Here is a 24,713-nt window from a genome sequence, read left to right as displayed (position 1 = left end):
GATAAAATGGAATAACTCGAGTAAATCTTAACTAATTTTTGCTCAATAGGGATCCTCATAGCCAAACTTGACCAGTAGAAAGCAGCACCACTATAAGATTTTATGGCGCAAAATTTTAAATGTGATTTGTTGCATAATATTAATTAAACAATATAAATAGTTTTTGTTCATGTAAATGAAGAATAAAATCATTAGATCAGAAATATTGGTTATAATAAAGTACGAAAAACTACCCTGGTTAAAAAACCGAACAGATTTCTGACTAATCCGAAAGTTGTCCGAAACAGTGCGGTTTATGGTCAGGTTTTTGTCACCCGAAATTAATCCGAATAAATCCGAACTCTATACGGTTTGTGAACAACTAGTGGAACCGGAGTTGGTCCGATTAAGTCCGAAATTAATCAGTTAATTTCAACTAGTGAATCCGGAATTAGTCCGAAACAGTCAAAAATTAGTCCAGACAATTTAGTGAATGTTAATAAAAAAATAATTATACAAGTTATATATATTAATTATTATTATTACTTTATGGTACATTCAACATATTTTTCGATTTACCTATCGCAATTTTATTTACATTAACTTAAAATTTCTAACGCTTGGGGATCGAACCTACACCTATCTAATATTATATCGCACCGAAATCGAATACGCTCGCATGGGTGTTCAAATTCATAATAGAATTTATCAAGTGCCACAAAAAGAAATGACAAGAAATTAACACATAAGTGTTAATTTTAATATTGAAACAAGATAACTAATAATAGGTACGAGTAAATTTGTAAAAACAAATTGAATGCAAAATTAAATATTTTATTTACCTACCATAAGTAAATACCCTGAATAAAAAGTGAGACCGATTTCGGACTAATCCGGAATTTTTCCGCAACAGTACGGTTTATTGTGGAGTTTTTCACCATGAAACTATAAAATCAATACCGTTTTTTATAACTATTGAATCGGTAATTAGTCCGGTTTAGTCTGCAGTTAGTCAGATCATATGCAACTAGTAAATGCAGAAGTAATCCAATTGGTTTAACCAGTGAATCCGCAGCTAATCTGAAACAGTCTGCTTATGGACAGGTTTTTGTCGCTCGGAATTTGGCCGGATAGATTCAAACTCAATGCGGTTTGTGTATAACCAGTGAATCCGGAATTATATAGTTTATTTACTCTTCCTACAATAGGTAGGGTTCGAGACTCCCAAGTACATACATAATAATTTTAATGAATTAACCCATTAACGCCCAACTCGTGAAAATTCTTTGGTCATTTTCAAACTACGTAATTATAAATAAAACGGTTGACAATTTAAACCAGAGGTACATTTTCTGAAGGTTTTGGATGTGCTCTTTCCGATTCCGGTGTCAAAAATAAATTTCGTCCAAACCAAAATTAAATATGGCGGTTTTAATGTCAAAAAACACAAAGAAAAATTCATTTTTTCAAGTTTGACATTTTTTTTCACCTTGAAAAAGTATAAGAATAAAATTCTATTTTCAACCATCGGTGCATAAAAATTATACACTTTCAAGAACCGTAAAGTAGAATTAAAAATTTCAAGATGGCGGACCAATATGGCGTCAAATCTAAAGTAAAATTTAAAAATTTTGGGCAATATTGGTCAAATTGCCCAAAAGTCAATGAATTCGCCTGAATTTTGTTACTCGGGAGTTTTTGGGGTCGCTGATTACGAATATAAACTTCATTTTCAAAAATTCAAAATGGCGGATCCAATATGGCGGACGAGTTTTACAAAATTTCATCGAATTCACTTGAAACTTGTCACTCGGGGGTTTTTGGGGTCGCTGATTACGAATATAAACTTCATTTTCAAAAATTCAAAATGGCGGATCCAATATGAAAGACGAGTTGTACAAAATTTCATCGAATTCACTTGAAACTTGTCACTCGGGGGTTTTTGGGGTCGCTGATTACGAATATGAACTTCATTTTCAAAAATTCAAAATGGCGGATGCAATATGGCGGACTTATTTTTTAAATCTGATCAAATTCACTTGAAACTTGTTACTCGGGGGTTTTTTGGGTATTCTATTTCACGCGTGTATGACTTTTTAGCACGTTTTGCTTTTGGCGGCATTTCTAAAAACCCAACCGTTAAAAATCAATAACTGAATGCAACAACTATACACAAAAATGACAATATCGTGCTGTATGAAAAAACTGCCTCTCTTTAGGATAAAACAAAAAAATAAATAATTTATGCTATTATAAAGGGCCAGAGAAACATAACGTATGTAAAAAATAATATTCCTATTATACTTCAGATGCAACCGTGGACCACCAATGGCAATTACAGAATGTGCATATATGTATCGCCTACTATATATAAACTTGCTTTCTTTCTAATTACACTGAAAAAAATGATATTGTCGATTTTGCCATACGAGTATAGTAAGGTATTATAGATGAAAGAGCAATACTGTATTTCTGTTCTTCACATAAATATTACTGTCTCTCACATACATATGGCTGTTCTACACTCCATATGGCTGAAACAGCAATACTGTATGTTACGTATGACTTCGTAACTATTTTTAATTTTTTTAATAAATTAAAAATTCTTATATTATATAACTTCATTTAAAAAATTGGGAATTTTGTAATTAGATTTAAGTACACTATAGCAAACAAATCATTCACACAAAGACAATTCAAACTATCTATCATTTAAAAGTAACAAATTTACTATTTGTTATCCTTAATTTTACCTTAATAGTAATTTGGATATATTTTCTTTTGCACTAACAATATTAAATGACATTTTAATTTATTAAAATTAAGAATCGCTAAGAAGTATGGACAACACCCATATTTCGAAAGAGTTATTTTCCAGTGGAAGACTCTAAATGTATTGTTTTAAATATCAAGAAAAGCAACATACACATTAAAAGTACAGTCGGGTCCCCATACTGTTAGATTCCAAACTGTTATGTCCTCAGTAGTTTTATGTTTTTGCATAACCTCCAAATTCAGAAGTGTTAGGTGACGTCACGTTACGTCACTAATTTTCAGGGCCGTATTCTTAAGACAAAGGAAAAGGGTGCATATACTTCTAGGCCAAACTTGAGGTGTATATATTTACGTTCCTGAAAGGTGCGCAGTAAGCATAATTTGAGCACATAACAGAGCTGAGTCTGGAGAAGTGGGAAATTTCTGAAAATGTAACAGTATGGGGACCCGACTGTATAGTGGATTTAGAGCATTGAACTCGTGTTAGCCAACTTTAGGATTTTGCAAGCTTGCGAAAAGCTTGCCTGGCAACAAAGAAGTTTAATGAACTGTGTGTAACAGTCTCCCCACTATTAACATTTTAATGCAATTTCAGGGTGTGATCCATAACTTCGATCGATTTAACGATTGAGTCTGAATTTGTTCCTCCCGCAGTAAGGCTGCGTAATATATTGTTTCTACCGAAAATTGGTGGAGTTTATATTTTGCATTTCCCGCAAAGTCGGAGGTTTATATTTTATCCCCAAAAGAAGGGTTGATTTGTGAATTTAATAATTATAGTGAATTTATACGACATAAATTGTGAAGTGAAATATTTATAATAAAAAAAAGTTGATTTAAATATTGAATTGAAGTTCTGTGAAAGAAAGTGATTTGAGTAGTAATAAAGTAGTAAAGAAATAATTTGAATTGAACAAAAATAAATTAAAATAATTAAAGTCTCATTGATATTAGAAATATCAACCTCCGTCTAATGCACTTAAAATCGATTGATTAAATAATATCATCAACCAAATATTTAAATGCAGTGACCCTGTAGTTTGAATATTGTAAGTTGATTTGAAATTATTAATTTATTATTGTTGGAACAAATCAAAGAAGATTCTTAATAAAGAAATTAGAGAGAATAAGCGATAAGCAATTTTGATGACAATAGTGTCATTTTTCAAGTGACATAACTTGGATTATTTGAGGAAAAACACAGAAGTCTAAGGGTAATAACAATATATAAAATATGTTATTTTTATTGGTGAGTAAAATTGTCAAATAACTACTATTATTCACACACACATTGAGAGTCATACACAATACTATTTTACAAGAATTTAATAAATTCTATAAAAACCTTTTTCTGTTTACATTAACTAAATATAAAATGTGCAATAACTATTGCTAAAAAGTTACAGCTAATTATTTGGAATAACTATAATTGTCAATATATGTAAAAATATAAGATACACATTATTGTTTCTAATGTTGGAGAATTTAAAGTTGAATAAACTGTGAGAATCACATTACACACATATTGTAGTGTTTTATTACGATTAACTTTTTCACACCTGTCTTTTTTACTTTATTCCTTTTATTTAAATATAAATACCGTCTATCCAGGATTATTGAACAATAATAATCTAAGAAAGGATCCACTACCTTTAAATAAATAAATTATTTTCGAAGGGCAAATAACGTTTTACCTTGAGACATTTTTATTTAAATTTTGGTGTTTAATTAATTTGTTAGCAAATTGTTAAAACTAGTTTTTGTAAAAATAAGAATTTTGATTAATAAATTAAAGTATTCAAAATTCATCCTTAACAAAAATGGTGGCAGCGGTGGGATGACTTTCTTATATTTAAAAAAATAAAAAAATGAAGGAAAAAGATCATGTGAAATATAATAATTGAATTTAAAAAAAATACTTTCATATTTATACACTTATACACATATAATATGCATAACAGAAATATTGAATCGATTTATGATGTGCAATTTATGTTTATTATGAAATATTTCATTGTATTTATTTTTCTTTTCAGAAATAATTTATTTTTGTGTTTTTGACAAGTGCGGGTAGTTAAAAATTTTTTTTTGACTCGCTAACGTCGAGTCTAGGGCACGGTAACAATCCTTGCGATCGGCAAGCACTGGTTTCCTTAATAAATCGGTACTATTTCCTCGAATAAAAAAAACAACCTTGTCGGAAGTGTGTAGCCACTTGGACAAGTGAGAGGATTAAATATTATGAAGATTTATGACAATTAGTTACGGTTTTTATCTGAAAATTACAGAAGAATTGAAAATAAGAATTTCTTTTCAATTTCTTTGATAAAATTTTTTTTTTATTAAATGTTTAATAAAGGATTATTAACAGAAGAATGTTTGCAAAAAGTACCTAGCAGAAGAAAAATTGAAAATTTTTTTTAGTGAAAATATTATTCAATAAAGTTTAATTTAAACAAATCATCCTGAGCATAAAGATTAAAAGAAAAAAAAATTGTTACTTTAAAAAATAAATGAAGTTTTCTTTTTAATAATAAATATTCAAGTTTAAAATAAAAATAAGATCAATTACTAATTTTTTTATATAAAAAAATGTTTACTAAATATTGGTAAATAATTATTTGGCATAAAATTGAGATACGTACATCTCTGAAGAACTAGTTTCAGTTATTACATAATATATAAAATAATTCCAAGATTGAGGAAGGAAGACTGCTGACGAGTCAAACGGGGTACAATTGCAAAGTCAAGGCTGGTCACAATCAGCAAAGCATTAAAGAGAACACTATATACATAAATTTATTTCTATCAAAAGTGGTGTCAAATTCTTTATGGAATCATAATTTTAATTAAATAGTAATTGTTTATTATTATTTTGAAAAGAGTCGAGAATTTTTTTTTTAATTTGATGTATACTTAAATTTAAAAGGTAATTCCAGGATTGACAAATTACAGTAAAAAAAAATGGAAAATTTTTCTTTTGATCAAATATTTATTAGTATCAAGCAATTTTATAATAAAAAGCAGTTTTTTTTGTTGATTTAATGGTTTTTCACAAAGCAGATAGCCAAAACACGAAAAGCAGTCTAATAATATAAACGTAAAAACTATAACCGAATACGGTAACATGAGCCGATATAGGTCAATCGTGTTAATACATTACGTAAAAAAAATGAAAAACTTCAAATTAAATTACAGTTCCATTTAAATAGAAGTTAAACAAATCAATTATTTTTTATTGCTTATGTTTAAATCGTATTAAATCATAAAATGGGTATAGTGTATGAAGCAATGTTACGGAGAGGCTACATAGAAAAATGGAAATCGGAGGGATATAGCTTTGAAGCAATGGATCATAAAAATAATTTCAGAGATCCAGAATCCAGAAATTTACAACACAGATTTACCGACGAAGAACACGAAGATGTCAGAGACGAATGTAGAAGATATAACAACATACAGGATGATTACGAAAGAGAGGAGCATAGAGACTATAGATGCTATGACTATGATGAATCGTATATGATCAATGACAATTTCGAAACAAATCAATACCAAAATAATTATAACGTTAGGCGAGATGTGCACAGGATGGAAAAAAGTGATTATGAACGAGGTTTTGATGATAACATGGATTACGAGGATCGATACAACTACCAAGATGCGAATAACCAATGCAGCATGTATGAACCAAATACACAGAATAATTACTACGAACCAATTGGCGAAAAATGGCAAATAAGAAACCAACAACAAAGTGAACAATTTAATAGAAGGATCTATGACAATAAAGAATTTGATTACCAAAATAGGAACACGGATTTAGAAGAACATTGGCAAAATACGGACATGACATCACAGGGCTATGAAAGAGAAAATTTTAATAACAGAAATCAGTATTTTCAAGATTATAACACTAATTCCAGAAGATACAACGAACAACAGAAAATTTATAGAAGATTATGTAATCGACAGGAACCATCTTTCAACAATGATTATTATAGAAGAGATTATTTTATAAACAAACGTAAATTTAATAGAGAACTGGATGAAGATTTCGTAATACCACCAGTTATATTCAGGGAATCGCTAACACACATAAACCTTGTAAAGGATACAGAACAATGGGATCATAACATATCACCTTCTATAAATGAACTACAACCTGCAATTGAAAGTGAAGAATCCAGCGACAAAAAATCCATTCACAGTAAAGAAAAGCCTTTGGAAGAAGAACAAATAGTGGAGTACATGAATCCTATTATGGACAGTTCCAATGATGAGGAAGATATCAGCATCAGTGAAGAACTTCAAGAAAAGGAAATGAAAGAATTTTTGGATAATGAAATGTTTGAAGACGATGAAGAAAATAAGGAGGACACTTTACAAAAATCTGATTCGGAAAGACTCTACTTTACAATGGAGTCAAAGAAAGAAGACAAATTAAACAACCATGCTTGTCCTATTAACAAAGTTTTACAACCAGAAAATGATATTTCGAATTTCAAAGTTAACCATAAACTAAATGAAATAAAATCAGATAAAAAAATTAACAAAAAAATTATCGAGAAAAATAAAGAACTTTCAGATATTATACAGGTCAACAACGAAAATGTCTTAATCATAGATAATTCATATTCACTAATAGAACATATGAATTCGGACAACTCTATGACAAAACTAAGAAAAGGAAAACCCCCTGGTAAAATCAAATCTATAACTCAAGAAAAATTAAGTATCAAAAATGAAGAAGGAAGTAAAGAAGAAAAATTTAGTGTTCAAGTGTCAAATGCAGATGTAATCATTTCAACAAATACTTATGCTGAGATAGAAGAATTTATCATAAATAAGATTCTGTCATCTGGAAAAAGTTTAAATCAAGAAATTTTAGAAATGATAGAATATTATATCTCAATACACGACCAATTATCAAGAACACATCAAAAATATTTTTGGGATACATTTTTACTCGACACAAATGAGAAAAATGAAGTTATCTACAAATTCGAAGAGAATGAAATACTACAAAGTAAAATACCAAAAATAGTAGTAACAAAAATTCCCTTCAATAGGTTAGGTATTGGTTAAGTGTAGAAAAGCTTTATTTTTTTGTGGCTCTAGCTCTAAATATCATAAAGGAACTATATAATAAACACGGGTAAATCATTTAATTCAAAATATGGGTACATATGACATACAATACGTAGTAACATAGTACAAGGAAAAAATACACTATAGCTTATTATAAATAGTATTTGATTAAATGGGATGTAGAATTTAAATAGAATTTTATGAATACTATGAGGGATACATACATATTTATTAAATTCTGAGAAAAGTACATAGTTAAGCAAGTAAATACTTATAAATACAAAATATGCATGTTTTATAAATATGGGTTAAAATAGGTAAATTTGATTGAATATCGTTTGTCAGGAAACAATCATCGTATCAAAAATAAACAAAATAAATAAAATTACTTGTAAATAATTTGCTTGTTTCTATAAATAGGCATGAATTAAACTTCATAAAACAATAATATTAAAAAGTTGTTCATTTCATGACCATTAAGCTTCCTCAATATATATTATTATATATAATTTTAAAAGTTAAATAATTATAATAGTTTATTAAATATAATTAATAAATCGCATTAGCTATATTTCTCGTGTGATCTACGCGTAAAAATACACGTGTGCCAATTTTTAACTCTCTAGGTAAAAAAATGTGAACGTTATGGTCATTTTCATAATAGTTTTAATAGAAAGTTTCTACCGGGTAAAGTACCCTGAAAAGAAATTAATTATTCAATTTTTTTATTATAGAATAATTATTTTAAAGTATTAAAATAAAATTTCAAAAAATGCAAAATTTCAATTTTTTTATGAAAATCTAAAATATTTATTAATTCTATAAATATTGATAAAATATATACTTTATATACATGAATCGATTCGTTTTTATGTCAGGAATGCAATTTTGACAAGAATTAATAAAAATTTTAATATAGAAAAAAGTTATTTTAAAAAATCCAAAAATTAATTTTTTCAAAAATTAAAAAATTGTTGAAAAAATTTTTTTTTTTTAGATATTTTTGAAAATCCTTCTGTCTGATTTTTAGTATTCATGACCGTAATACACCTACAAAATTTTATCAAAATCCGTCAAGACGTGTAAGAGAAAATTTGTCCACAAGAATCGGTGACATACACACACACACACACATACATACACACATACATCCGGACATTTGTTCCTCTCGACGAATTATATATACTACACTTGAAAATTTGTAAAAATAATTGATTCTAAAAAATTCGGAAATCGACATCACTATAAGGCTTCCTTTATGAGGAAGCAAAAAAAGGATAAAACTAGATCATTGTAACTCTTAAAATCAAAATTGCCACACCTTCCGTTATTTTACCCTCTTATAAAAATATGGAATACTATAATTTTCTTAAATAACCATCGAAATTCCAAACTGACTTACTAATTAAATTAAATGACATTTAAGCTCTAATAAATTGTGCTTTCGAATTTTTTTTAAAATGTAAATGTCCGCATATAGCATTTTAAAAGTAATATTTAACACAAAATAGCAATAGAGAAAACAATTCTCGAAGTTAAAAAGAAAACAGTAAACATATATGATTAACATTAATCAAAACTCATAATGTAACATTGAACTACTAATATTAACAACATTTTCTAATGACTCAATTACAATAAAAAAAGCCCACTCTAATATTCTATACTATTATTTAAAATTAGATTAAATATTGTCCTTCTCTAACTAAGAAAAGAACTAATCGATTTAAAAAAAAACTAAAAATAACTATGCAACTAAAACAATAATAAAGAATAAATCAACCTACTAACGTTTTCTATTTTTAATCAAAATTACTTTCAATTTAATAAATAATAAAAAAAACTATAGTACAAATACAAAATATATCAAACATATTTTCAAAAAATTTATTATCAGGTTTAATTAAATTTTACAAAGTTCATTTATTCTACAAAACATTACATTATTGATGTATTTAAAAATTTTAACCATCATAGAACTGATTCAAAAATAATTGGCGTAAAGTTTGCTCAAAGTTATTTTTCACACTAAGAAAAACAAATAAAATAAGTCACATTCTTATAAAAAAATGTTCTTTCTTGTCACAATACTTGAAATAAGTAAAAAAAAAAATAATTTTCTTAATTTACATGCTAAATGGATTACAGATCGATTTAATAACTGTTGTAGGTATAAAACTCAGATGGTATTTTTTTGGAATTTTTTATCCCACTCTACTTAACTATTTTCTTTTAGAAATGGAAATTTAAAAAAAAAGTCTTAAGTCCGAATCTCTTATAAATTTAATGACTCACAATAATTAAAGACAACCTAGTAACAGAATTTTTATTCTATATTACAAAAATATTTCCATTGTGAATCTTTCAGATTACTTTCATCATTTCCATCTTCTATTTTACTCAATTTTAGCAACGAACCTTTTCTAAAGTAACTTCTTTTAAAACTTATTTTAAAAAAAAAGACAAGATTTTTTTTCTTAAATCTAGAGTTTATAGTTAAATTTTAAAAAAAATTTCTAATCATTAAAAGTCCTTTAAGTAAATATGGAAATAAAATTTTTTTTTTAAATAATTCAATTTTTTTTAAAAAATAATTCTGCAGAGTTATCGTCGAAAAGTATAACAGAAATTTGGATTTTTAAGGATTTCAATTTGAAATTTTTGCAAAGTCTAATTTTTTTTAAGATCCACGGTTTAATACTTGTAATGTGCAATTATTATTTTCAATTGTAAATAAAATTAATTCTTGAATTGATTTTATTAGAAGCTTCTATCGCAGTACTAATCATAAATACAAAAATAAAAAAAATTGAAATAAAATTTAGAGAGAATGCTTAAAATTAGGTGTACGAACTTGGTTACGCGACACCGTATCAGGTTACACTTCAGGTGACTAGGTCAGTAGGATATAAACATTGAAAGAAATGTCTGAATAGACAATTAAAATGTCTCATTTACTTTTATGTAATTTAAATGGAAAATATATATTTCTTATTATTTCTCGTTCTCTAAAAATTATACCTGATAAATTTAAAAATAATATTTTAACGAAATAAATTATCAAAATATACACAATGTCTAAGAAGCAAAGTTATAACACATAAAACAATAAAAGCAATCTCAGCACTTTATTAAACTCAAATTTCGAAAACTCAAATTATATTTAAAATTTTAAAATAAAAAAAGAAATGTTTAAATATTACAACATAATTAAATACATAAATTTGTAACAAAATCATTTTTCATAAAAAAGAAAAAAAGTCTTTAATTTACATTTATCGAAAGCAAATTCGTCTTATAAAATGTATCACGTACACTGTAAGAAAAATTAAATAAAAGCAAATTATTTTTATTTACAATAAAATCCTCCTAAAAAGGAAAGTTACCGATAAAACAATTTAGCAAAGCTTAATTAAAATTTGCCTCTATTTAAGAAGTTTTTCTATTAGTCAACCTACGAAGCTGTCAAGGGACGACAGCGCATAAAAAGGGGGGTATAGGGGTAAAAAATCAGAAATTTTCATTTTTTTATGCACCATGTATGCATAAATTTTATTAATTATTGTTTATAATTTTTTTTAAATGATTTCCTGCAAAACTTATATTAAAGAAACAATGTCAGCCAATAAAAATTAACATTATTTCTTTAAAATTTTGCAATATTCGGAACCGACACAAATCATCAAGGCATGTTTAGATTTTCGTTCTTTATAAATGTATTTAAAATTTCATGAATGTAAGTTTAATTAATAAAATATATTTTTTTGTTTTAAAAAAAAATTTTTTTTAATAAAATTTAATATAAATTTAAAATCTATCATTGTTATTATACCAAATCAAGAAATTAGTGACACATATGTGGTTTTGTAAAAGTCATTTCATGTAGATGTACCAAATTTCAGATTATTTAATATAAACAATAGTAATTCTTAAAAAAAGCATGAAATAACTTGTAACTTTGTTTTCGTCTAAAATACAAGAAGAATAGATCAAATAACAAATAAAACTTTGTAATCGATGCAACACATTTCTTTAAAAAGAACAAAATATCCTCAGAAATGAACAATTCTTTATAAACAAAAAGGCGATTTAAAAATTGTACTAAAATTTAAACAAATTGATACTGTAAATTCAGTTTTTTACATTACCGTCAACTGGGGCTATTTTGTGCATCCGGGGACTATTTTGTGCACGCGAGTTTTTTAATGAAAAAAATTATTAAAATGAATTATTTTAATCTGCTATTTTGTTAAATGAAAGTTGGATTACATGACAATAGAGAGCACTAAATGTTATTATTTAATTCTTTGGCAATTAAGAGAAAAAAATTCCTAAAAACGGAAAATTTGTTTAAAAAATTTTGAAAGTTCGGAAAAATTATACCAGATCTTCTAGAGTTTTAATGTGTCTCATAAACTGTGTTAGATATTTGTTTTCAATTGTGTTGTGATGATACATACGTAATGCGCTAACTTTTTATTCATTATTTTAAGAAAAAAGTGGAAAAAACTGAAAAACCAGGATTCCATGGGGCTATTTTGTGCACTTAAAAAAATCAAATATTTTTCATAAATATTTTATTTAGTAAGTAAAGAAGATTCTGTTTATCATTTTAATACATTTTTGTCTTACTTTTCTGTCAAAAAACTGTAAATACGTTAATTAAAATCATTAAAACGATTAAAAGCTCTACCGGTGCACAACGTAACCTCAAAAAATGAACTTTAATTAATATTTATAAGTTTTTAAAATTAGTTTTAAAACTATTTTCTCGTTTCTCTTAAAATAACTTGAAAGTCATATTAGATATTAATATGTTATCTATTTAACCTTAAAAATATTTATTTCAAGTTTTTTAAAAATATCATTCAAAACCATTAAAAAAGCTCCTATTGAAATGATGTTTTAAAGTTATTTATAAGTTTTAAAACGATCATTTTATAATTATATTAGTATATTATTATAAAATATATATTAAAAAAGAAAAAAATTTTATTTACTATCTGCGTAATATACAATTTAAAGAAAGATTGTTAATTTTTAGTAAATCCAGATTTTAGCAAAATTTTAGTGCTTTATTTTACATTTTTTGTATAATATATCTACAAAAAAATGTTACTAGGTCATTCTTTTTTTAATTTACTCTTAAATATATACAAAAAAGATTTCATGAAGCAGAAACGATTAAAAAAATTGTTTACGCAACATTATAGAAAAACAAAGTTCGATGCACAAAATAGCCCCATCCCGGGAGTTATTGTGTTCACGACTTTCAATGACTATAACTAAGACAAAAAAATTTTTTTCTTTGCAAAATTTATAGGAAACCTTCAGAAGGATGTCCACAACATATATCAAAAGTTGATTTTCTTTATTCTCTTAATTCTGAATTTAAATAAATCTTTGAATCAAAAAAAAGCTATTTGGTGCACAAAATAGCCCCGGTTGACGGTATGAAATCATTTCATTACAAAAAGATCTATTCTATGTATTCTACGTTTAAAATCCGAAATAATTGTAGCATGAATAATAATTAATAATATTTTTTTTTTAACATTTAAAAAAAATCAGACATCACCAATTAAATTATTTAAATTTTTTTTCGTAGAAAGAAACATCATTGTACACCGAAAAAAGACAAATAAAATCTAGCCTGGTAAAAAATGCAATAATATATCAGTAATTAAAGTAAGTTTTAGGTTTTCAGTAACTCAATTAAAAAAAAGCAAGTTTAAAATCACATATTCAAGCGCATTTTTTTTACCATGCTCGATCTTAATAATTTAAAATACAAAAATACTTGCCTCTAAACAACGAAAAAATTTCCGACTATTATTATTATTATTAATAAAACAAAAGCAAACTTCATTTATTTAAAAATCTTCCTAAAACAAAAAAGAGAGGAAACGAATTTTTGAAATAAAATTACAACCAAAAGTTTGCCTCTGTTTAAAAACCATTATTTTCAGCAAAACCAACAACTTAAATATTGTAAAACCATTGAAAGAAGGATTATATGTAAACCTCACAAAATTATATGTTCAACATAAAGCTGCCAAGGGACGTCAGCCAGAAAAAGGGGGGTATTTGTTACGTATGACTTCGTAACTATTTTTAATTTTTTTAATAAATTAAAAATTCTTATATTATATAACTTCATTTAAAAAATTGGGAATTTTGTAATTAGATTTAAGTACACTATAGCAAACAAATCATTCACACAAAGACAATTCAAACTATCTATCATTTAAAAGTAACAAATTTACTATTTGTTATCCTTAATTTTACCTAAATAGTAATTTGGATATATTTTCTTTTGCACTAACAATATTAAATGACATTTTAATTTATTAAAATTAAGAATCGCTAAGAAGTATGGACAACACCCATATTTCGAAAGAGTTATTTTCCAGTGGAAGACTCTAAATGTATTGTTTTAAATATCAAGAAAAGCAACATAAACATTAAAAGTATAGTGGATTTAGAGCATGGAACTCGTGTTAGCCAACTTTAGGAATTTGCAAGCTTGCGAAAAGCTTGCCTGGCAACAAAGAAGTTTAATGAACTGTGTGTAACAGTCTCCCCACTATTAACATTTTAATGCAATTTCAGGGTGTGATCCATAACTTCGATCAATTTAACGATTGAGTCTGAATTTGTTCCTCCCGCAGTAAGGCTGCGTAATATATTGTTTCTACCGAAAATTGGTAGAGTTTATATTTTGCATTTCCCGCAAAGTCGGAGGTTTATATTTTATCCCCAAAAGAAGGGTTGATTTGTGAATTTAATAATTATAGTGAATTTATACGACATAAATTGTGAAGTGAAATATTTATAATAAAAAAAAGTTGATTTAAATATTGAATTGAAGTTCTGTGAAAGAAAGTGATTTGAGTAGTAATAAAGTAGTAAAGAAATAATTTGAATTGAACAAAAATAAATTAAAATAATTAAAGTCTCATTGATATTAGAAATATCAACCTCCGTCTAATGCACTTAAAATCGATTGATTAAATAATATCATCAACCAAATATTTAAATGCAGTGACCCTGTAGTTTGAATATTGTAAGTTGATTTGAAATTATTAATTTATTATTGTTGGAACAAATCAAAGAAGATTCTTAATAAAGAAATTAGAGAGAATAAGCGATAAGCAATTTTGATGACAATAGTGTCATTTTTCAAGTGACATAACTTGGATTATTTGAGGAAAAACACAGAAGTCTAAGGGTAATAACAATATATAAAATATGTTATTTTTATTGGTGAGTAAAATTGTCAAATAACTACTATTATTCACACACACATTGAGAGTCATACACAATACTATTTTACAAGAATTTAATAAATTCTATAAAAACCTTTTTCTGTTTACATTAACTAAATATAAAATGTGCAATAACTATTGCTAAAAAGTTACAGCTAATTATTTGGAATAACTATAATTGTCAATATATGTAAAAATATAAGATACACATTATTGTTTCTAATGTTGGAGAATTTAAAGTTGAATAAACTGTGAGAATCACATTACACACATATTGTAGTGTTTTATTACGATTAACTTTTTCACACCTGTCTTTTTTACTTTATTCCTTTTATTTAAATATAAATACCGTCTATCCGGGATTATTGAACAATAATAATCTAAGAAAGGATCCACTACCTTTAAATAAATAAATTATTTTCGAAGGGCAAATAACGTTTTACCTTGAGACATTTTTATTTAAATTTTTGTGTTTAATTAATTTGTTAGCAAATTGTTAAAACTAGTTTTTGTAAAAATAAGAATTTTGATTAATAAATTAAAGTATTCAAAATTCATCCTTAACACTGTATATCAGTTCCATATACACCAATATAATATCTGAGAATTGGTTATATTTATATCAGTACCATAAATATATTTTTTTCAGTTTATGTGCATAAACAACACCGAGAACCAATTAAATGAGTTTTCCAATTTTGCTGTCCGCCAAGAGATTCAAAATTATCTCAAAAACCCCTGAGTAACAAAATTTAAGTCAATAGAATGAAATATGAAGATTCTTGTCCGCCATATTGCATCCGCCATTTTGAATGTTTGAAAATAAAGTTCATATTCGTAATCAGCGACCCCAAAAACCCCCGAGTAACAAGTTTCAAGTGAATTTGATCAGATTTAAAAAATAAGTCCGCCATATTGCATCCGCCGTTTTGTAAATTTGAAAAATGAAGTTCATATTCGTAATCAGCGACCCCAAAAACCCCCGAGTGACAAGTTTCAAGTGAATTCGATGAAATTTTGTACAACTCGTCCGCCATATTGGATCCGCCATTTTGAATTTTTGAAAATGAAGTTTATATTCGTAATCAGCGACCCCAAAAACCTCCGAGTAACAAAATTCAGGCGAATTCATTGACTTTTGGGCAATTTGACCAATATTGCCCAAAATTTTTAAATTTTACTTTAGATTTGACGCCATATTGGTCCGCCATCTTGAAATTTTTAATTCTACTTTACGGTTCTTGAAAGTGTATAATTTTTATGCACCGATGGTTGAAAATAGAATTTTATTCTTATACTTTTTCAAGGTGAAAAAAAATGTCAAACTTGAAAAAATGAATTTTTTTTTGTGTTTTTTGACATTAAAACCGCCATATTTAATTTTGGTTTGGACGAAATTTATTTTTGACACCGGAATCGGAAAGAGCACATCCAAAACCTTTAGAAAATGTACCTCTGGTTTAAATTGTCAACCGTTTTATTTATAATTACGTAGCTTGAAAATGACCAAAGAATTTTCACGAGTTGGGCGTTAATGGGTTAATTACTTAATACTGTTAATTATACTAACTTTGAAATAAATGAATTAAAATATTCTAACATGAAGCATTTAAAGAAGTAACATAAATTAAAAATTCTAAGCACATGAAATTAGTCATAACAATTTACTTTTACTTACTTCATTGCCTGTCTTAACCGCATCTCCGCTATTTGAGCTTCTGCCTCGGCTTTACGAATTTCTAATTCGTAAATTTTTTTTAAATGCTCCATTTCCAAATTCTGTTTTCTAATTTGGTGCTCCAATTTTAATGAAAGCAACTCTTCCTCTTTCTGCATTAAACTCCACAAACGTTCAGTCTTTTTTGTATTATGCTTCTCAAGTTTCTGTTTGTTTATTTTATTATTTGGCGCAGAGTGCACCACGTTCAACTTTTCCTCGTCGAGCATGGACTCCTTGCTCGCACACACCTCTTTTTCACAGACAAAGGAGAAGATGTTTGTGATCGATGAATTTCATCTTCTTGAAATCGCCTCTTCTTAACATCAGACACAGGAGATGAAGTGTTCAAATGAAATGAAACTTCTGATTCATCAATCGCAGAGTTAGACGTTACAACGTCTTTGAGAGTCTCTGCTGATATAACCTCCTCACCGAATACTGCATTTCGACGGTCTAAAATAAAACAAAACATTTGGTTATGATTTATTTTTAAAAAGTTATTACTAACAATATAATGATTTTAAACTTACAACCTGAAAATTACTTTACCATTTATTAAATCTTCTGAGAAGTTTGAAGAAAAAAGTGATGGTGCAGTGGTCATTAAATCAGGAACTATAGCTGCTATCTCTGGATTCACTTCAGCAACTTTTATTGGAACATCAAGGTTTCCCGTTGCCATTACATCCTGCCTTTCCTGAGTCAAAGCATTTCTCTGTTGCGCCTTCATGTTGCTCCACATTTTTTTCAATTGTTTAATCGACCTCTAAAAGAAAAACTTGTTTAGAAATTTCAAACATATCTTTAAAAATTTCGTTTGCTTAGCACAATCAATTAGTTTTACCTGCTCTGCAATATGTACTGAGCCATTGTATGTTTCTTCGATTTCACCCCACGCAACCTCCTTAGCTTTCATGGTGGAACCATCGTTTTTGCGATTTTCAACAATGTGCGAAAAACCTTTAAGAATTTCAAAGAAAAGTTTTTTTTCCGCATCTGTGTAATGCTTTTTAGACATTTTATCACTACAAAAAAATGTTATAATAATTAGTATTTAATATATATATATATATATATATATATATATATATATATATATATATATATATATATATATATATATATATATATATATATATATATATATATCCTTTCTTAAAAAAGACATGGAGTGGAAAGGTCGAATGTATCGAAAAGTATCAAAGTAAAGAATGGGCAATGAGAATGTAAAATCTTAATAGAAGGGTGTTTTTAAAATTGTTTGTACATGTAAAGGTGGCGCTGCAGTCGTATGTTATTTAAAAAGAGCGCGAATATATAAATTTTATTTTTGTTAAGAGAAAGTACTCATAATAAATCTTATTTTGCATTGTCAAAAAAACGTCAACATTTCAAATATAAATAAGCAAATTATTAACTGAAAAAATTTGAATATTATTATTAATGAAATAATGGACTTGGACAATGGACATATAAAAACTAGCACCGTAGACGGCCGCTTGCGGCCGTCGGAGGAGCTAGTATATTTAAAATTATTGTTTAATAGCAATAACAATTTTAGAAACATTATTTTCATGATTTTTTAACAAATTGTTTATAAACAATTAAAATTTTCTAACGCTCAGCATTGCTTACTTAACCGAGACTACATACTTATAACTATAACTATTCATTAAAAAAATTAATGGAAGATCATTGTTTTAGAAGTTATTATTAATTAACAATTTTTTAAAAAATTTTAAACAAATTTTTATCTATTTATACATTTTATAATTTGTTAATTTCTACATATGGGACATTCTCAGTGTAATTTTCACTCAAAATTTTTTTTTGATTGAAACAATTTTTTTCGAATTCTGTATGAAAAATAAGTAAATACGTGTTTTTTTATTTTTTTATTTGATCAAAATTTTACTTATGAAAGTAAGTTATGGTTTTTTTAATACAGAGGATTTGAAACACTTTTTTCTCTGTTATACCAAAAGATAAAAAATTATATAATATATATGGATATTATTTATTTTTTTATTAATATTTCAAATATGTAATAAAAAATAACATTAATACAGCGAAAACATTAAATAAATTAAAATTTCGTCTAAAATGTGACTTTTCTCAAAAGCGAAGTAATTGATTTTCGATTTTTTTCTTTCATTACAACCACTGATAAATAAAGAAATTTTTCTCACTTATGCTAAAGTGGTGTTCTTTAGAATTCAAATTATATTTAAAATTATGTCAGTCGTTGCACAGATTTTAGAGAAGGAACTCTAAAGAACACCACTTTGACATAAGTGGGAAAAATTTCTTTATTTCTCAGTGGTTGTAATGAAAGAAAAAAATCGTAAATCCAATTACTTCGCTTTTGAGAAAGTCACATTTTAGTCGAAATTTTAATATATTTAATGTTTTCGCTTTATTAATGTTTTTTTTTATTACGTATTTGAAATATTCATGAAAAAATAAATAATTTCCATATATTGTATAATTTTTTATCTTTTGGTATAACAGAGAAAAAATTGTTTCAAAAGTCCTCTGCATTTAAAAACGTTAAATCTAAAAAACTATAACTTTCATAATTTTGAGCAAATAAAAAAACATGTATTTACTTATTTTAATATAAAATTCGAAAAAAATTGTTTCAATCAAAAAAAAATTTTGAGTGAAAATTACACTGAGAATGCCTCATAAGTATTCATTAAAAATAAAAAAATTTTATTATAAAGAATTTAAATAATTATAAATTAAAGTCAAATAATTTTTGTTTAAACTATAACGCATATTGCAATTAAATTTTTCTATCTTAATGAAGTCAAATTAATTTCAATATACTTATATTCCCACATAGCACAATAGTATGAGGTAAGGTTATGTTGAGTACTAATCGTAAGGCTCATAAGGTTACACGATATTGCTGTGGTAGACCTGAGGTGAACTAAAAACTTCCGCCATGGAGGTAAGGTTACATGTTAGGGTGTGGTGACTATATATGATAAGGCCATGGTAACCTTACACGTTAAGGTTGAGGTAACGTTACATGTTAAGGTTGATGTAAGGTTACATGTTAAGGTTGAGGTAACGTTACATGTTAAGGTTGAGGTAAGGTTACATGTCAAGGCTGAGGTAAGGTAATTATTAAGTTGTAAGGTTGAGGTAAGGTTGTGATAAGTTTACCAGTTATAGAAAATATTGAAAAAATAATTAATAAATAAATATTCAATTAAAATGTTAAGTGTGTTGCTCTTCTCTATTTTGGAAACCTGACATGAAGCAGAAAATTTTGAAAACAAATTTGGGGGGACTGGGATTCGAACCCGGGATCGGCGCGCATAAACCTATCATTCTAACTAACTGAGCTAAGTAGAGAACTGGCAGAAGGAAAATTAATGTTGCCTTTAAGGAGTTAATCATCTTCTTGGTTCACCTTAAAGGCAACATTAATTTTCCTTCTGCCAGTTCTCTACTTAGCTCAGTTAGTTAGAATGATAGGTTTATGCGCGCCGATCCCGGGTTCGAATCCCAGTCCCCCCAAATTTGTTTTCAAAATTTTCTGCTTCATGTCAGGTTTCCAAAATAGAGAAGAGCAACAAACTTAACATTTTAATTGAATATTTATTTATTAATTATTTTTTCAATATTTTCCATAACTGGTAAACTTATCACAACCTTACCTTAACCTTACCTCAACCTTACAACTTAATAATTACCTTACCTCAGCCTTGACATGTAACCTTACCTCAACCTTAACATGTAACGTTACCTCAACCTTAACATGTAACCTTACCTCAACCTTAACATGTAACGTTACCTCAACCTTAACGTGTAAGGTTACCATGGCCTTATCATATATAGTCACCACACCCTAACATGTAACCTCACCTCCATGGCGGAAGTTTTTAGTTCACCTTAGGTCTACCACAGCAATATCGTGTAACCTTATGTGCCTTACGATTAGTATTCAACATAACCTTACCTCATACTATTGTGCTATGTGGGTTTCGTCAGGATATCTTAATCCTGACAAAATATATATATTGAAATAAATTTGTTTTCAGTTTCACTTTTTTCCCATTCAGGTAGTCATTTTTTGTATCCTTTTACTTTATAACTTTTTTCCTGAATATATTGAGATTTTGCTCACGTTAAGGGACTTAATCCTACACCCCCATAAAATCCAGATGTCAACATTTCGCTCACCTCTTTGAAAGTAGTAAGAAATAAGACTGGTTTTACTTTTGAAAATTAAAACATATATTCTAGCATGAAAAAAATTATTTTAAAAAATTTTTATTTCGCATTACAAAAATGAAGTTTATTTGTTTATAAAACTTTTGAATTTTGCTTCTTCTTATTATTCTATATAGTTGAGTTATTACTTTTCTGACAAAGATAGTACATGAAAAATAAATTACTTAGTCTTTTTAATAAGAAAATAAAAAAATAATCGTTATTATTCTATAAAAGCTGTACTTAGTTTTAAAAATATTAATATTAATATTGGTCATAGTATTTTATAAATATTCTACTGTTATGTGTTCCATCTGCATATTATTATTTTTCATATTTTTAATATATTTTATTTGGTGTTTTTTTCATTTTTCCGCTTTTAAACAATATTAATTATTAAGAAGTTCATATTTTTAAATTTTGTTTCATTACTACACTTCAAAAAATTTAAAAAAAAAATATTTTACAAATTTACATTTTAAATTTATTAAACAGTCTTGAATTAGACATTTTTATAAATTACATTATAAAAATATACTTACATTATTAAATCACTTGTTCACAACTAATACACCAATTTTTAACTTTACATATAAAATGTATTGAATATTTATATTTGAATTAATCACTATAAAAACAATTAACCCGTCAGCGGTCGCGCTATTTCCCCATCGTTCTTTAGTCGCGTGATGAGAAAAAGTCTCACACTTGGCGCATGCGCTCTTGTTCTTTAATATGCGGTTACATGGTGGGAATATTTGATTTCTCTAATACAAGTCAACGTAAACGAATATTTTAACTTCTCAGTGTTATATATATTATTATAATTTTTCCTAGAACATTATTTATTACTAATAAATTATGTAGTTTTTAATATAAAATTCGAAAAAAGGTTATTTTCAGTAATTTAAAACAACAGAGATGAAAAAGTATTAATATTTATTTCATTTTCACATTTTTAAATAATTTATAATAATTGTAGCTTATTTTATTCTAAAAGTACTTTCGTAAAGCTTTTTAAATCGTAAAGTAGTTAAAATTAATTAACACTTAAGAAGACATAAATTTTTCTTAAACAAGTACGCTTAACAAAAACATAAATTTTAAACATTTTTTGCATTTCAGATTTAACATTAATTTAATAAAATTAGAACAGTTTATTTTATTTAAAAATAAAAATAAAATTTTTAAATTTACTTAAAAAACACATTTTTAAACATAAAATTTCTCGATTTATAATAAATTGACTTATCGTCTTTTTAATTTAGCATCCATCACAAAAATATCGAGTATGCTCTGGGCATATAAATTTAGAGCAAAATTGGCACCGTTTTTTGGTTTTTCTGTTTTTTCTTCTTGGACAAAAATCACACATCCCTTGAATTTGTTCAATCTTTTCTTGATTGATTTTGACATGTCCAATTTTTTTATCAACAATCGTAATTCGTGCGTTAGTGGAGCCTCTTCCAATCGAGTTTTGAAAAATGGCTGAACAAGCTCTTTTCTTAATCTGCTTAAAAATGATCTGCGTGTCATTTTTTCGCCGGAATTATCTCTGAGAATTATTTGCGAATTTATTCCGGCTATATTGAGAAATGAATAAAATAGCACCATTGGCCAACGACGAGTTTCCCTGCTCACACTATACGTCCCTTTTAATTCGTCGACAACATCGACTGCTCCTTTCATCAAATTATAAAACGTAATTATTTCAGGTTTTTTTCTTGAGCCGGTATCTTTATCAATATCATCCGAATTGTAAAGAGTTGACAGCATAAGTACATTTTTATTTTTCTTCGGGACGTACGAAACAAGTGAACATTTTTCGGTAAATCCAAATTTACTGCTGCAAATATTTCGTCCTTTAACGGCAACAAATTCCGGCGGAATCTCCCTTTTATTTTTGCGCAGTGTCGATACAATAGTTGTCCTACAATTAGTTACCAAATCAATTGCAAGTGGAATGGAAGAAAAATAATTGTCCATAGTTATATTGCGACCAGTATTCAGGATCGGTTCTGAAACACGTTTGACTATTTCATTCACTGCATTGGAAACATTGTAAGGACCATTTTGCTGCTTTCCAGGGTAAATCTCTAAATTTACAGTATAAAATAATCGAGAGTCAACTATTGCCCAAACTTTTATCCCGTATTTTGCCGGTTTGATTGGCATGTACTGGCGAAAACTACATCGCCCACGGAAAGATTCTAACATTTCGTCAAGTGTTACATTCTGGCCTGGTGTAAAGTGTTTTTTACAATTATTATTAAAGGCCTCAAAAATTTCACGAATAGGAGCTAGTTTGTCCGATTTAATTCTCTCTTCTCGAGTGTGAATATTGTCAAATCTTATAGCATTTAATAATTGGTAAAACCTTTGGAGGCTCATTGCAGCACGAAAATAATCCGGTGCTGTTCCGTCAGTAGTCCACAATTCTTCCAAATTTAAATGATTACTTTTTTTTGTCCCGATTAAATAAAGCAAACCAAAAACGGCTCTGATTTCAATTACACTAGTAGGCCGTACATCTCTTTCCCGTTTGTAATTCCTTTTAATTTTGTCAAGTCGAATATTTGTATATTCAACAATTTTTTTGATCATACTATCAGTGAAAAATAACTGCCAACATTCTAAAATGCTTTTAGCATTTTTAGCTTCACCCTTCACTCCTGGGAGTTTTTTAATAATATTATGTTTTCTCGTTCTTACATTTTTATTCCCAGGACTGGCTGACCATTTTGTTGTTTTATCTTTTCCAATAAAAAACGTTTCTTTATTGTTATTATCATTGAACTCTTCGTTTTCGGAATCTGATTGCTCTGTGTCCGTGTTATCAAAATTTTCTTCTAATTGGTCAGGAAAATCATCATCGTCAGAATTTTGATCTTCATGATCAAATAAAACCTCTTTTTCAAACCACTCGAAGTTATTATCGTTGTTCGCACTCATATTAAATTTCACAAGTATAACCTAAAAGTGACAAAATATTACTAATTCTGAAATGAGTGCAAATTATTAAGTATGATGTAATAAACATATTTTATTAATTAGATCTATTAACACTGTAAATTAGTTTATAAACTTATCTGAATTAAAAGAGAATTCACTCATAAATTAAACAATTTAACTGATAATAACAACTGTCACATTATGTTTACATTGACACTGGTCGCCGCCATTTGTCGCCATTAGCAAATCTTCTGTCCTTCTCTCATTTACGAAGACCTCCGAGTACCACCGACAAACGCCGAAGGCAATTTTTCCCAACTTACTTTACTCGCGTGATGAGAAAAAGTTTCACAGTTTTTATTGCTCTTCACAATTTATTTTTTTTTTTTAAATAAACGCTACTATTTAGAAAATTTTACTTATGACTATGTAAAAGTAGAATACTTTCTGGAAAGGTAGAAAAAATTCCGGAATAAATAAAAAATTTTATCATTAGAAATAATTAATTTTAAGATAAGTGTGAGACTTTTTCTCACGGCGCGACCGCTGACGGGTTAAAATAGCAGGATGCACTGACTGATATTTCAAACGAAACGAAACACTCAAATTGAATGCAACGCGAAGTATTGTACACTTGCACTGCAAAAATAAGTGTCCCAGTAAAAAAAAAAGTATTCAGAATAGAGAAAAAGTATTGGTGG

At 27.4% G+C, this 24,713-nt stretch overlaps 2 protein-coding genes across 2 annotated transcripts; one reads left to right on the top strand and one right to left on the bottom strand.

Moving 5' to 3' along the window:
• Positions 1 to 6,024: 6,024 nt before the first annotated feature.
• On the top strand, positions 6,025 to 7,842 carry LOC122498938 (MATH and LRR domain-containing protein PFE0570w-like). The gene has a single exon (XM_043606939.1). It carries the CDS (start codon positions 6,025 to 6,027, stop codon positions 7,840 to 7,842), a length of 1,818 nt encoding a protein of 605 aa, XP_043462874.1.
• A 14,466-nt stretch (positions 7,843 to 22,308) lies between these two features.
• On the bottom strand, positions 22,309 to 24,012 carry LOC122498937 (piggyBac transposable element-derived protein 4-like). The gene has a single exon (XM_043606938.1). The coding sequence runs from the start codon at positions 24,010 to 24,012 to the stop codon at positions 22,309 to 22,311; it is 1,704 nt and encodes a 567-aa protein (XP_043462873.1).
• Between the last annotated feature and the right edge of the window lie 701 nt (positions 24,013 to 24,713).

This window comes from Leptopilina heterotoma, unplaced genomic scaffold, assembly GCF_015476425.1.
Source record: "Leptopilina heterotoma isolate Lh14 unplaced genomic scaffold, ASM1547642v1 Lhet_161, whole genome shotgun sequence".
Taxonomy (NCBI): Eukaryota; Metazoa; Arthropoda; class Insecta; order Hymenoptera; family Figitidae; genus Leptopilina; species Leptopilina heterotoma.
Note: the sequence above shows the minus strand (reverse complement) of the source record. Positions and strands in the feature narration are given on the sequence as shown.